At 38.9% G+C, this 13,886-nt stretch overlaps 1 protein-coding gene across 1 annotated transcript; it reads left to right on the top strand.

The window, feature by feature from the left end:
* Positions 1-1,000: 1,000 nt before the first annotated feature.
* On the top strand, positions 1,001-13,278 carry CASP1 (caspase 1). Its single transcript, XM_087433638.1, has 10 exons — positions 1,001-1,058; positions 1,692-1,958; positions 4,387-4,449; positions 7,588-7,688; positions 8,325-8,501; positions 8,928-9,162; positions 9,575-9,718; positions 12,053-12,162; positions 12,625-12,728; positions 13,178-13,278. Exons 1-9 carry the CDS (start codon positions 1,052-1,054, stop codon positions 12,721-12,723), a joined length of 1,203 nt encoding a protein of 400 aa, XP_087289764.1. The 5' UTR covers positions 1,001-1,051; the 3' UTR covers positions 12,724-12,728; positions 13,178-13,278.
* The last annotated feature ends 608 nt before the right edge of the window (positions 13,279-13,886 follow it).

Here is a 13,886-nt window from a genome sequence, read left to right as displayed (position 1 = left end):
TTTTTTTTTTTTTGTGTTTGTAATTTTATTTTATTTTATTTTATTTTATTTTATTTTATTTTATTTATTTATTTTTTTATTTTTTGTTTATTGCAGAGTAACATTGGTTTATAACATTGTAAAAATTTCAGGTGTACATCATTGTACTTCTATTTCTGCATGGACCACATCATGTTCACTACCAAAATACTAATTACAACCCATCACCACACACATGCACCGAATTATCCCTTTCACCCTCCTCCCTCCCCCCCTCCCCTCTGGCAACCCCCAATCCAATCTCTGTCCCTATGTATCCGTCCATTGTTGTCACTATCTACTACTTAATGAAGGAAATCATACGGTATTTGACCTTCTCCCTCTGACTTATTTCACTTTGCATTATACCCTCAATGTCCATCCATGTTGTCACAAATGGCTGGATTTCGTCATTTCTTATGGCTGAGTAGTATTCCATTGTGTATATATACCACAGCTTCTTTATCCATTCGTCCCTTGATGGGCACTTAGGTTGCTTCCAAGTCTTGGCTATCGTGAATAAGGCTGCAACGAACACAGGGGTGCATGTACCTTTGCAAATTGGTGTTTTCAAGTTCTTTGGATAAATACCCAACAGTGGAATAGCTGGATCATATGGTAGTTCTATCGTTGATTTTTTGAGGAATCTCCATGCTGTTTTCCATAGTGGCTGCACCAGTTTGCACTCCCACCAGCAGTGTATGAGAGTTCCCTTCTCTCCACATCCTCTCCAACACATGTTGTTTCCTGTCTTGTTAATTATAGCCATTCTGACGGGCGTGAGGTGATATTTCCATGCCCTACTCCCTTCCTACCCTGACCTGATCCAAGTGCTGGTGAAGGAAATTTCCCAAGGATACACTCTCTGATGCCAGGATTCAACAATCAATTATTTCTTTGGAAAAAAAATAATAAAGTCATGCATATACATGAGCAATGGGTATTTCTCAATATGTGTACACGCCCTGCCAAAAAGGAAGGTGGAATGTACTTTCAATTTCATACCACACATCAAGGCTGACAGAGAAAAGCCATGGCCGGTGAGTTTTTTACTGTCTGAAAGGACATATCTTGGGGAAGAAATAGTATTGGAAGGAGTGGCTTTTCGGAAGCCATAATTAGGATCTGTGAATGCTTAGGTGATCAGAAGTGAGGAAGTAGGAAGAGAGGGAGAAAGGAAAGGAAAGGGAAGCAGGGAAGGGGCCCAAAGACTTTCACAGACTTTAGAAAGGAAGGGCAAGGGCCAGAAAAGAACTGGGCTTTACTGGTCTCCTGCTGTCATTTTGCAATCTTAACTGAATCCTCACATGTCATAGTCTGACAGAGGGTGCAGAATTGGCACAAGATGAATACAGCAGCTGTGGTCCCCGAAGGAAATGAGCTATCACCGTTTCATTATTTTATTATGGAGAGTCGAATAAACACGGGGCATGTCAGGACGTCCCCTGGTTTTCAGGTACAAAGTAGAGACAGCAAATATCGGTCTGTGGGACACTCAGTGAGCATAGGCGTGTAACGCTGAAGGAAGAGTAGGAGATGTGGGTGTCCCCAGGATTACTCCACTGTGGAGAGGGACATTTTATTGATTAAATCTAAAGGTTATTTCCTGTTGCTGACATGAGAGGAAAATGAGGCTGTTTTTATGACTTGAGGAATCCTTGTGCTTCCAACAGACAAGGTCCTGAGGGAGAAGAGGAAGCTGTTTATCCACTCAGTGGGCACGGGTACAATAAATGGCTTGCTGGATGAATTGTTAGAGAAAAGAGTGCTGAACCAGGAGGAGATGGAGAAAGTAAGAGCTGAAAACGCTACAGTCATGGATAAGGCCCGAGCTTTGATTGACTCTGTCATTCGGAAAGGGCCCCAGGCGTGCCAAATTTGTATCAGTCATATTTGTGAAGATGACTGCCACCTTGCAGGGGTACTGGGGCTCTCCTCAGGTAGGTGTCAATGACTCAGACTAAAATTCACGTAGTTTATTGTTCATGTTAGTTTGTAGACAACCTCCTTACCTCTGATTTCAGGGCCCCATTTCTATAGTAGTGGCCCTATTGCATGCCCCCTGTCTCTTTTCCTCTTGATTCCTGTTCCTTTGGCCTCCATGGACTTCTTTTGATGGAAGCTCATTTCCCATCCTGAGTATGTGGTAACTCATTTGTTGAAATTCATGGAAACAGTCTGAAAATCTTTATAGTGTATACGCCAGTCCTCCTGGCAAGGCACATTATTTATTTATTTATTTATCTACTTATTTATTTGTTTAGTTAGTTAATTAGTTATTTGTCAGTTAGTTATTTAGTTAGTTAAAGTCTAGGCGTCCCTAGGAACTTATGTAATCATCTGACATGAAGACTTAAGGTCTGTAATCAAAGACTCTCCAAAATTTTGCTCTCCAGGAAAAATAAAATATTTCAGTGATGGCAGAACACTCAGAGAATAAATTCAGTGCCTGTAGAAAAGTAGGATTTTAAGTGGACTCTTTCTTCTAATTGCTCCCTTGTGTTTTCCTTTAAATAAGATTTTCCACTAGCATGGTACCAGGCTTGTGGACTGTTCTGTGAGGCCCACTCCCTCTACCTCCAGGCCTCCCTGAGGGCCAGATACAGGTTCAGGCTTCTGAGCTGCCCCTTCTATGGTTCCTTAGTCCTTCCATGCAGCAAAGATGGAGCTCTGGTGGAATCCCAGCTACTGGTTTCTTTTGTGCTTCCGAAAGCCATGCAGAAGATGTTCTTTGAAAGTAAGATGGCTTTTCTTCTAGGGATTAGGGGGCAATCTTATGCTTGAGTGACATACCTAATGTTTTCTGTGTTCATCTATGGGTAATAATTTTCTTGTTTTTCTTTCAATACCCCTTTTTCATTTAACATCCCCCCAAAATCAAAGGCAATCAATCAATAACAATAAGGATCTCAAATAATTGTATAATAGCCAAAGTTTCTTCTTCCTTGCCCCATTCCTTTCAACTCATCGTCTTTGAATTTTAGTGGCACTTGTACAACCCGTTGTGGTAACTCTAACCCCTGGAGTCTGCTTCTCTAGTTGTCAGACGATGCCTCTCAGTCAGGGTTGTCATGGGTTTGTCTCCCTCTTATCTATTTGCCAATTTTTTCAGGGAAATAGAGTGTGATAATTAGATGTAATGTTTGAATGTACACTAATGGGAGACATCTAAAAGAAAGTTCGTGGCATGTACATTATTGCCATAACGAGGCCTCCTCCAGAAAATGTTCTTGAATTTATTGATGGTTAATTTAGTCCAGCAGTCTAGATGGGAAGATAGGACAAACTGCAGCCTACTGTCTTGAGTTTGAAGTTTTGTGGGTTATCCTATGGCTCTCTCCCACTCAGAGCATGGAAATGGACCATATTTTGTCTGTGGAAATCCTGTCTTCAATAGGTACTATGTAATGAAGACTTGGAGTATTTCTCATTTTTTAGCTCATGCCAAATCTTAAAGTGTCTAGAATAAGTTTCTCAAGTGGGTGTTGCTGTATTGAGATCCTTATAAAACCTTAAATAAATTTAAATTTAACTCTTGTTTCTGAAATTGACAATCATAATGAATAGTCACCCCAGAGGATATACTAATAGGTTTGAGTGATTTTATGCAACCAAATAGTGTAACTGAGGCTTTCCAGCATTTTCCTCCTTGGAGTATGGTTTATGCCACTGAGTAGGGCAAATGCAGATTACAGCGACATTGTGTTTAGGGCTCCTGTCACATATATAATTTTACAGTTCCCTTTGTGGGCTGGTAGAATATCTTAGTGATTAAGACCTCAAGACTGATGGTCAAGACAGATTTGTGTTCACATCCTGGCTTTACCACTTTCCTGTTCTATGGCACTTAGGAAATTTACTTAACATTGACAGGCGGTAGGCCAGTGGGTCCCCTCATCATCATTTTTGGCTGTGATAAATCTTGGCAAGGCTAAGTGTCCAAGTGTAGATGCTTTTCCTTCTTGGTTTTCTCCAAAGACCAGGTTAGCTCTGAGTTAGATAACTTCACTTTTCACATACCTGTTAGGTAGTAGTGGTAACTACAGGAGCCACCTTGAAACATGCACATTAAGAGAATTTTTGATTCTATAGCTGATGCTGTCGCTGTCTCTATTCCACTTTCATCATAGAAAGCAGAAATTAAGAAAGTCACTTCCAGACACTTTGGTTCTGCCTCAAGTGTTCAAGTTTAGTCATTCATGTGTAGAGGCTTTTGTCTCCCAGTGATGAAGATGGCTCCAGATAAGTCACGTCTTGAACAGGATCAAGGCCTGGGGAAGGCATTTTTAATAAAGAGTGTCCAACACATTAGGTAGGATTCTTTAGAGATGATAAGTAATTATTTTAATGTCCTTCACCTTTCCTCAGGTCCGCAATCTGGAAATTTTCCTAAAACACAGGACGCCCAAGCAGTGGTTCCTGCCTTCCCAGGTAATAGTATTTTCAAAGCAATAACATTCTTTGAACCCCATCTTCCTTGATTTTAACTACAGATTCATGGGATGAACCCAAGGTGAGGTGGCTGTGGGTGATTCTCACGGATCCATCATATGCCTTTTTCTCTTCTTAATCTATTCTGCCTCAGCAGAAGCCATTCTTACAGCTTCACTACCACATCTATACTAACACGTTCTGAATCTGTGTCTCAAATCCTGACTACCTACTTGAGTGCCACCCTTCACTATTCAAGTGCCTACTGAACATGTGCACTCACATCTCCCATGAACATCTTTACCTATACATGCCCAGAGCTGCACTTGCCATTCCTCCCTACCTTGCTTCTCCTCCAGTTTCCTCTATTTTAGTTAATGGTGCCATCATCACCCAATTCTTCAAACCAGAAACCTGGCATTATCTTCAGCTCTTTCTTCTCCCTCGTTTTCAATATTCAAGAAGTGGCCAAGTTTTATGGATTCCTCTCTCAAATCCAATCTGTCTTTCCATTTCTACTTGTACTACTATTTTTCAGAGCCCTTAGTCCTACAGTGCCCTATAATTCTTCAACCATAACACTCAGTATATTTTTTTTTGTAATTTTTAAATAGATGCATCTTTTTCCCCCACTGGACTTTAAGCTTTATGAGGAAATCAACCATGTCTGATTTATTCCTAGGTATGATCACATCTAACGGAAGTTGGCTTATAACGTACATGCAATAAATATTTGTTAAAAGACAATTTTACTGAATAATTTCATCAGAATTACTATTATTTACTAAGCCGTTAGAAAAATATTTAGCATACGCCAACTGTGTTACAGATCCTGTTCTATGAACTGTTTAGAGAGTAATCAACAAGAAAAACAAAGTTCCTGCTTTTATTGAGCTTACCTGAATATATGAATTATGAATGAATAGGTGTTAAGAATCTCCACCATCAAATTAAAGCTAGCCAAAAATTTAGGGATGAAAATGATACTACACACACTCATATCAGTTAAGACAATATGAAATGCTGAGACAGAGTCAAATATTTATAATGGCTCAGATAGGATAGAAATTTATTTCTTATTTATGAAAATTCTAAAATGGGCGTTCTTCACCAGCAGGCAGCTCTCCTCCAGTTGCTAACTCGAATACCCAGGCCTCTTCCATCCTATGGTTCTGATATCTGCAACATATGATGCCAAAATAACTGTGGTCATAACCATTCAGTTAATGGCATTGAAGGAATATAAAAGATCATTTGTGAGAGATTTTGCTAGGCTTAGCCTGCATATGTCACACCATATTTCTGCTTGCATTCCATTGTCTAGAACCCAGTCACATGGCCACACCTAACTGTTAAAGTGGATGGCCACCTAGATTAGCTGTGTGCCTAGAAGAAAGTGTCTGTTGAATAGCTAGCCAGTTTCTACCCCCCAAAATATAAACGTATATCTTTTCATTCCACACAATATTGGGGGTAGCGCAGGAAATATCTAAGTCCCAGATGACTAGGAATACCTTAAAAATGTTTCTGTGCTCTACCCTGAAAATGGTGGTCTCAGCTTTATTGAGTCAAGATCAACATTCATTAGACTCCTTATTAGCAAACCTTATTTTTGTCTGAGTCCAGCCACTTGCCTATCAAATAATCAGTGTTTTACTTGTCCTGGAACAGTATTTCACCCACGATTCTGGACTAATTTCATCCAAAATTGACCATTTCTCTTAAAATAAAAAGACCTTATATTTGGAAGAAATTTAGATGCCAGAGAAGGAAATATTTCATCACATTCAGAACTTATTCTAGTGACTCTATTAAGGGTGGTTATCCTATGCATGTTTTCTTAGGTATTTCATGGGATGGGACACTCATTACATAACCAAATGTCTTACTCTTTTAATCAGAAAAATTTAATATAATCCAAATACTTCTCTTTATTTTTTATATCATTCTCTAAACTCCTTTAAAGAAATAGAACATTTTTTCTACCTAATAAGGATTTTTATAGTTTCTCCAATATATCCATTCTAATTATCTCTTACTTTCTCCACAGACAATGCACTTCATGCTGCCTTGGTTTACCTAAATGAATATACTACAGTTTCGTCAAATTCCCCCTCAAAATTGAATATTTTTTTTTTTTTTGGATAGTTTAGTTTCTTAAGGATCCTCCAAGTATTGAGAAAACTTATTTCTATTTTGAAACAGACAAAGATTGTGTTAATTTCATTAGTAAGTACATCACATTGTGGGATGGTGTTGAACTGTGATCAAATAAACCCTCGAGGCTTTTCTCACATAAACCACTGTGAAAATTCTTCCTCATATATTTGTGTAATCAATGTTTGGTGCTATGAATCTATCTAGGGTGCACCTTGATTTTAGCATATATCACTCTATTTCATACTCATTTTAGTTCATATATTCAATATTCCTCCTCTTCTTCCCCATACGTACTCACAGCAGAGAGATCCTGAAGGACAGGGCAAAGGCCCAGCCTTCCTCCCTCCCTCCCTCTCTCCCTCCCTCCCTCCCTCTCTTCCTTCCATGCTTCCTTCCTTCTTTCCTTCCTTCCTTCTTTCCTTCTCTCCCTCTCTCCCCCCCACCCTCCCTCCCTCCCTCCCTACTTTCTTCCTTCCCTCCTTTCTTTTTCTCTTTCTTTCTTTTTATATTTCTAATGCCTACTATCATGCCTGTTAAGAAAATAAATAGATAGATAAACATTTGCATTTAAAAAATGTTGAAATAGACATACCTCCATTAAATTTTATCCTAAGCTTTGAATCATTTGAAATAAGCTTACAAGTAACTATTTTACCTAAAGTATTGATTGTTTTCTGAGAGTTTTATCATACATGACCTTGAGATACTCCCTTTCTATTTTTTAACCTAAAATATTTATTAAAATGCTGATCCTAAGAGATGAAAGTAGATTCCTGTATCACACCACTGGAAATCTCCTCTGGCTTGGAATGTATTCCATTAGCAGTGACTCACTCAACAGTGTTAACGACCAGCCCAGGCTGTCCTCCTAAGGATACATTTCCTCCTCTGTGGCTTCATACACAGATCATGCTATGAGGAGCACCTAGTGGGACACACAGGGATGGCATTATTCATAATGTTTCTTGTCTCTTGTAGCTCCTCAGGCAGTGCAGGACAACCCAGCTAGGCCAAGAGGGAGCCTCAAGCTTTGTTCTCCAGAAATAGTCCAAAAGATATGGAACGAAAAGTCAGCAGAGGTACTGTTCTCCAAATACAAGGATCGGGGTGAAAGACACACTGGAGGCAATTCTAAAGTGCAGTGGCTCTTTCTCAGAGCCAATTTCCTTGAGAGGTTCTGGAAAATCATCCTGCTGCTTCCCTTACATAAAAGATTTTTATCTTCTAGAATCCCAGGCTTATGTAGAAAGTTTTAAGGGTGGTCCAATTCCCTGAGTAAATAATTATAATAACAATGGCATCTATTGAATGCTTAATATGAATCAGACTGTTCTAAGCATGTTGCATATAACACCTGGAACCCTCAAAATAACCCATTTTAGAAATAGGTAAACTGATGCATGGATTGTTAAATATTTTGGCCAAATCAGTAAGCTGAGGAGTCAGTTTTAAAATTCAGTCATTCTGGCTTCAAAGCCTTTTCTCACAACCCTATCTCTCAAAAATAATTAAACTAAGTGCTCAGCTGCCAATCAGGCATTTGCAAACTCCATTTCCACTCCCATAGTAGGACTCATTCCCTCTCCTTGTTTTTATCTATGGTTCATGAGATTTGGTTTCTGGATAGGACTAAGGGAGGAGAAGCTGTCTTAAACACTCAAGACGAATATTTAATTAAAGGACAAGACTGTTTATCCAATCTGTATTTCCTGCAGATTTACCCAATAATAAGAAGGTCGTTGACCCGTACACGTCTTGCCCTGATTATCTGCAACACAGAGTTTGACAATCTTTCCAGGAGAGATGGAGCTGAAGCTGATATCATAAATATGACGGTGCTGCTAGAAGGTCTGGGGTACAACGTGGCAGTGAAAGAAAATCTCACCGCTTTGGTAAAGTCTATCATAATGTAAAGACAATGGTCACATCTTTCAAATTCCTAAAGAATATTAGAAAGCTTGGTTGTGGCACCAGAAAGTTAATCTCTTGACAGTCTAAAATCTAAATTTGCCATTCGAGGGTGCTTAATGCTACAATAACCCCTTCTAAAGTAGGGTCTTTTACCAAGAGTCTAGTGAAACTTTTAATTGGGAAGTGTACTATTAACTCAATAATGCTCCTTTCTCTCTACCAGAAATCCTTGGATGGCATCCTATAACCCTTTCTTTACCTTTCTCTGAATTGAAACTTAATTTTTCTTTTGCATTCCATTGATTTTTATGTCACACAGGAATTCCTTAAGTGTCCTTTTATTAGATTTGCAAGGTGCCATGATAATGAATCACATAGTCCTAAATCAGTGGTATGGTCTTTTCCAGGGCATGACTACAGAGCTGAAGGCATTTGCTGCCCGCCCAGAGCACCAGACCTCTGACAGCACTTTCCTGGTGTTCATGTCTCATGGTATTCGGGATGGCATTTGTGGGAAGAAATTCTCTAAGAATGTCCCAGATATATTAGAAGTCAACACCATTTTTCAAATTTTTAACACCTGGAACTGTCCAAGTTTGAGGGACAAACCCAAGGTGATCATTATCCAGGCCTGCCGTGGTGGTGAGTGCTGATGTCTGTTAGAATATGAAGTATTCAAGTATTGACCTCATCATCTGTATGCATCCAGTATTTTTCAGTTTTTTTGTGTCTACTTCTTAATGTCAAAGTATACCTACTGTCACCAAATAAGATTGAAGCTTCTGTGAGTTGTATGACTGGTTGGTAGATATTTGTTCCATTTTGTACTAAAAAGATATCACCTTTAGTCTTAAGATTTTGATGTTTGAATGTTGTTAGAATTCATTTGAGGGTTAGGAGAGATAAGAGTTGTTGAAAAGATATGTGTGTATGTGCATGTGAATGAAAGACAGTGACGAATAAATTAATAAATATGATTGAATAGAGATTTAAGGGGAGAAAGTAGTTCTCTTGGCTGTTGGGAATAACAAGAAACCAAATCTTATCCTTCCAGAGAATGAAGGGGTGGTGTGGTTAAAAGACTCAGTAGAAGCTTCTGGAAATAGCTTCTCACTGGCTCCAGAGGATTTTGAGGATGATGCCATTAGGAAAGCCCATATAGAGAAGGATTTTATTGCTTTCTGCTCTTCAACACCAGGTAATGGGTGTCTGTGTAGGACGTCTTTGTGGGCATTACCAGTGCAGAAACTCATACCCACCCATTAGAGTGTGGATGTGTGTTAAACTTTCTGTGAGACTTTTGAAGAATAACTCAAGCCTTCCCTTCACTACATCTTCAATTTCCCTTATCCACAGAGACCAAATGTGCATATATTTTTACTTAATTAGTAATTAGTAAACTCCCATGGTGCAAAATATTTTCCTGGAACTGTGAGAGATAAATAGAAGAGCATCTACAGTGAAGTAAATTAGAATCTGACTCCACGTAGGAAAAGTCCAAGATCCTGGGATGATTCAGCAGTTCAATTTGCCTAGACATCATGTATTTATAGAAAGGTAGGATTTACAGAAGGGGTAGGAATAGGCAGAAAAGCAGACAAGGCATATTAAGTCCCTAAGTTAAAGTGGTTTCAGCTAGAAGTATGGAGCATATGAAAAAGAAGAAATCTGAATGATTCTCCACCTAGGCTTTGGATAAAAAGTACTGCTAATTATATTCTGACCCTGGCATTTAGTACTTTGTAAACTAGTTCCAGTTATTTAGCCTCTCTGAGCTTTCTTTGAATTCCTCATTAATATGTGTGAATACAAATATCATTGTTCTGAGGATTAAATGAGACAGTATATGTGAAATAGTGAGCATGGCACAGAGTAAAGCACACGTTAAATGATTGCTATTATTCAAGATGTTTCTACTTTGTAACTTAACTCAAGGTTTTACCTTGAGTTACTTTCCATCTCAAGAAAAGTCATCTGAGTTCTTCCATCCACTATGTTTTGGAATTTCTTGGGCATTCACATTCTCCTGATTATCTCTGACCTTAAGACTTTGCCTCTATTCAAATGGTTTAATTTACAGACTATTTTCTATAATGAGACACCATCTCTCAGGAGACAACCTGGTTCTGCATTGTGTTGACCACGTCTTGATGTAGAAATCAATGATTTTTGTCAATGATCAGAAACAATGACACTAGGCAAAAAACTTACACATTTACAGCTTGAGTGTATTTAGGAAATGTTATTATTAGACATAACTATTCTATAAAATCCATTGATCCCAGCCTTCCACAAGAGATGTACCTCTGGCTATACAGCTTTTTGTAGGCGCCTGGCTTCTCAACTCCGTCTTGCTGATTTCTGTCTCCTTTTCTTTCACTTTCCTCACCACTCCTTTCCAGATGATTCCTAGAAACTCCAATTCAGGTATTTTTCAGCTTCCACCAGTAAACCTAGCTCCACATTCTCCTGTATTAATCTCAACTGTGTTGTAGCGCTCTCCCAAAGAAAAGTGACCATCCACTCCCTTAATTTCATGAAGAACTTTCAGAGATACCTGTCTCCACCCTCTCTCCCACCCACTTCCTTTAACTGGAACCAGCCTCATAGACAGCTGCAATTTTAAATAGAATTTTAATCTATTATTATTTTATAGATTATTACCATTTTTATTGGCTAAAAAGTTTGGTTCTATACACAGCTATTGATGCCACTTTTTTCTTGTATATTTCTTCACATAATTTTAAAATGGCTTCATGACTTTTATGTCACTACCATTCTATATAATTAACATCATTCTTCTTCAAAATTTCTCTTCCATAAGACTGTTTTGTCCTCCAATAGAATATGATCTTTCCCTCTTAAACCTTTTCTAGTCTTGTACTTCTTTTCTGTTGGTACCATTTTCATATTCAGTTAACATTTTCTTTATCTAAACACCTTATGGCCAATATTATTTGATTTTTAATTAAATTATTTATAAAGTAGATAAGTTGAAATGTGATTAGTAGAATTACACTGTATAGAGTGAGTATTACATATCCTATATTCTCCCAGACACTTGTAAGGCGTTACATCTAATCTTCAAATATCTCTCTAAGGCAGAAATTATCACCTTACCCTTTGTAGTCGAGGCCATTGCATTTCATAGTGTATAATTAAATCAAGTCAATAAGTAACATTCCTGAGATAACATTCAGGTATTACTTCCCCAAGGCCCAATTCCTCCCCTCTACCCCATTCTGCCTTCCCCTCCCTCTCTATTAGATTTGTGGCTCCTTGAACGCAGAAACTGTACCACCCTAACATCTGTACCATATACAGCATCGTTCATGTGTCCTTAACACTTGTTGAATATCAGTAAAAAAATACTCACTGAACATTGAATATATTCACTAAAAAAATGGCATACAGTGTGTAGGAAACAGCATGAACTCAACAGCCTGCCTCAGTTGGAGTGGCAATCCTAGGACTCCATCTCTGTGACCAGGCAAGTGCCTTGAGTGAGACTTGGAATGCGCTTTATTCACAGATAATGTTTCTTGGCGACATCCCAGATGGGGCTCTCTTTTTATTTTGAATCTCATCGAAAATTTGCAAGAATATGCCTGGTCCTGTGACCTGGAGGAAATTTTCCGAAAGGTAAGGCTCTAGGTGCTTCTCTCACTCTACTTCCCTGGATGTTTGACTATTCCCATGGAAAACCTAGGGAGCAGCACTGGGCATGTTTATCTTCCAAAAATGCCCTTCTTTCCAAATGAGCTTTGAGGTCCTTTGGTGAATCAGCAAACCTGGAAGCCAGATCCAACCTGTTATGATCTAAAAAACAACCCCTAGAAAACAATCATTTAACTCCTCTCTTGCCCTGAATAGACAAATGAGTGGACTCCAATATGCTTGTGTCCATAGCTATTAGATCCAGCAGCAGATTTTAAAAGTCTGGTCATTTCATGCTGGGTATGCATATTGTTGTAATTCTTACAGATGCACATCCTTTTTGTTTTTATCATTTATTTTGCTATACTCTTTGTAATTTTTCCAGCCTACGTGAAGATTCTTCCACTCAGAAAAAAAAAATATATATAGACTATCTTTTCCCTTTAGGTCCGATTATCATTTGAGCCACCAGATGGTAGGGTACAGATGCCCACCACAGAAAGAGTGACTTTGACAAGATGTTTCTACCTCTTTCCAGGATATTAAAATAAGTAAGTGGTATGTGTGTCTATGGATAGATGTGTGTGTGTGTGTGTGTGTGTGTGTGTGTGTGTGTGTGGTAGGAGGTGGGGCAAGATCAGGGGAAGAGCACTGAAACTTCATCCTGGTCAAGGTCTCAAGGTCTAGTATAGGAAACGGGCATACTGAAAGGATGCCTCTCTGCTGTTCAGTGCAGAGCACAGTGCTCTTCTCTCAAAGTTCTGCAGAGTTAGATGGCCCTTTCTCAGGGTCAGCCGATATAGGCTGAGAGGTCGCCATGAGATGAGGAAAGCTTGGTTTTAGATGTTCTTCCTCTTCGCTTCAGCAGAACAACATTTACATCTAACTTGGGCTCTTCTTTTTTATGAGTGTGCATATCCCCGTGGATGGATTGATTTTATAACTTGCATTTCTTTTAGCAGAACTCTTTTTTATGTTTGTTTTATTTCTTTTCCTGTAGGAAGCCAGGAGTTCTGTCATTCTGTATCTGTTTTTGGAATCATGTCTATAGGAAACAGACATTTCTTTAAACATTCCAATAAATCTGAAATCAAAATAAAAGGTTGTCATGGGTTTTTTTACCACTCCAAGAAGATAGAGGTTGGAATTTGGAGAAGGTAATGGATTTGGAGTCTTTAGACTTGATCCAGAAGAGCTGAACTGGCTAATAGCACCATTCTTTCTTTTTAGAAGCCATTTGCTAGACTTTCTGCTTTAAGAATACAGATGCAGGGGCCGGCCCCGTGGCATAGTGGTTAAGTTCAGCATGTTCCACTTCGGCAGCCTGGGTGCACAGGTTCACATCCTGGGTGTGGACCTACAGTAGTCATCAGCCACACTGCGGCAGTGACTCATGTATAAAGTAGAGGAAGATTGGCACGGATGTTAGCTCAGGGCTAATCTTCCTCAAGCCAAAAAAAAAAAAAAGAATACAGATGCAAATCACAGTAGGTACCTGACTTCAAAGAATTTGGAGCTCGGCGAGAGAGATGCAGAGAAGGCAGATGGTGTGATAAGGGATTTATCCAAATTCCCAGAGTTCACTACTGACAAAGCCATAACCAGAAATTACCTATTTCTGTCCTTTCTTAAGGCATTTCAGGGATACAAAGTAATTTTGTTTCAATTCCAACTAGTAGTTTACAGTCTCATCGAGAAGACAAGACAGT

This window comes from Ceratotherium simum, chromosome 7, assembly GCF_057802395.1.
Source record: "Ceratotherium simum simum isolate JZ-2026a chromosome 7, ASM5780239v1, whole genome shotgun sequence".
Lineage (NCBI taxonomy): Eukaryota > Metazoa > Chordata > Mammalia > Perissodactyla > Rhinocerotidae > Ceratotherium > Ceratotherium simum.
This window is presented reverse-complemented; position numbering and strand designations above follow the sequence as displayed.

Excerpts from the sequence above, each read along its gene's own strand:
- CASP1 (XM_087433638.1), top strand. Across the intron at positions 1,959-4,386 it reads GGTACTGGGGCTCTCCTCAG|GTCCGCAATCTGGAAATTTT; the intron begins GTAGGTGTCAAT and ends ACCTTTCCTCAG. Across the intron at positions 9,163-9,574 it reads TATCCAGGCCTGCCGTGGTG|AGAATGAAGGGGTGGTGTGG; the intron begins GTGAGTGCTGAT and ends TTATCCTTCCAG.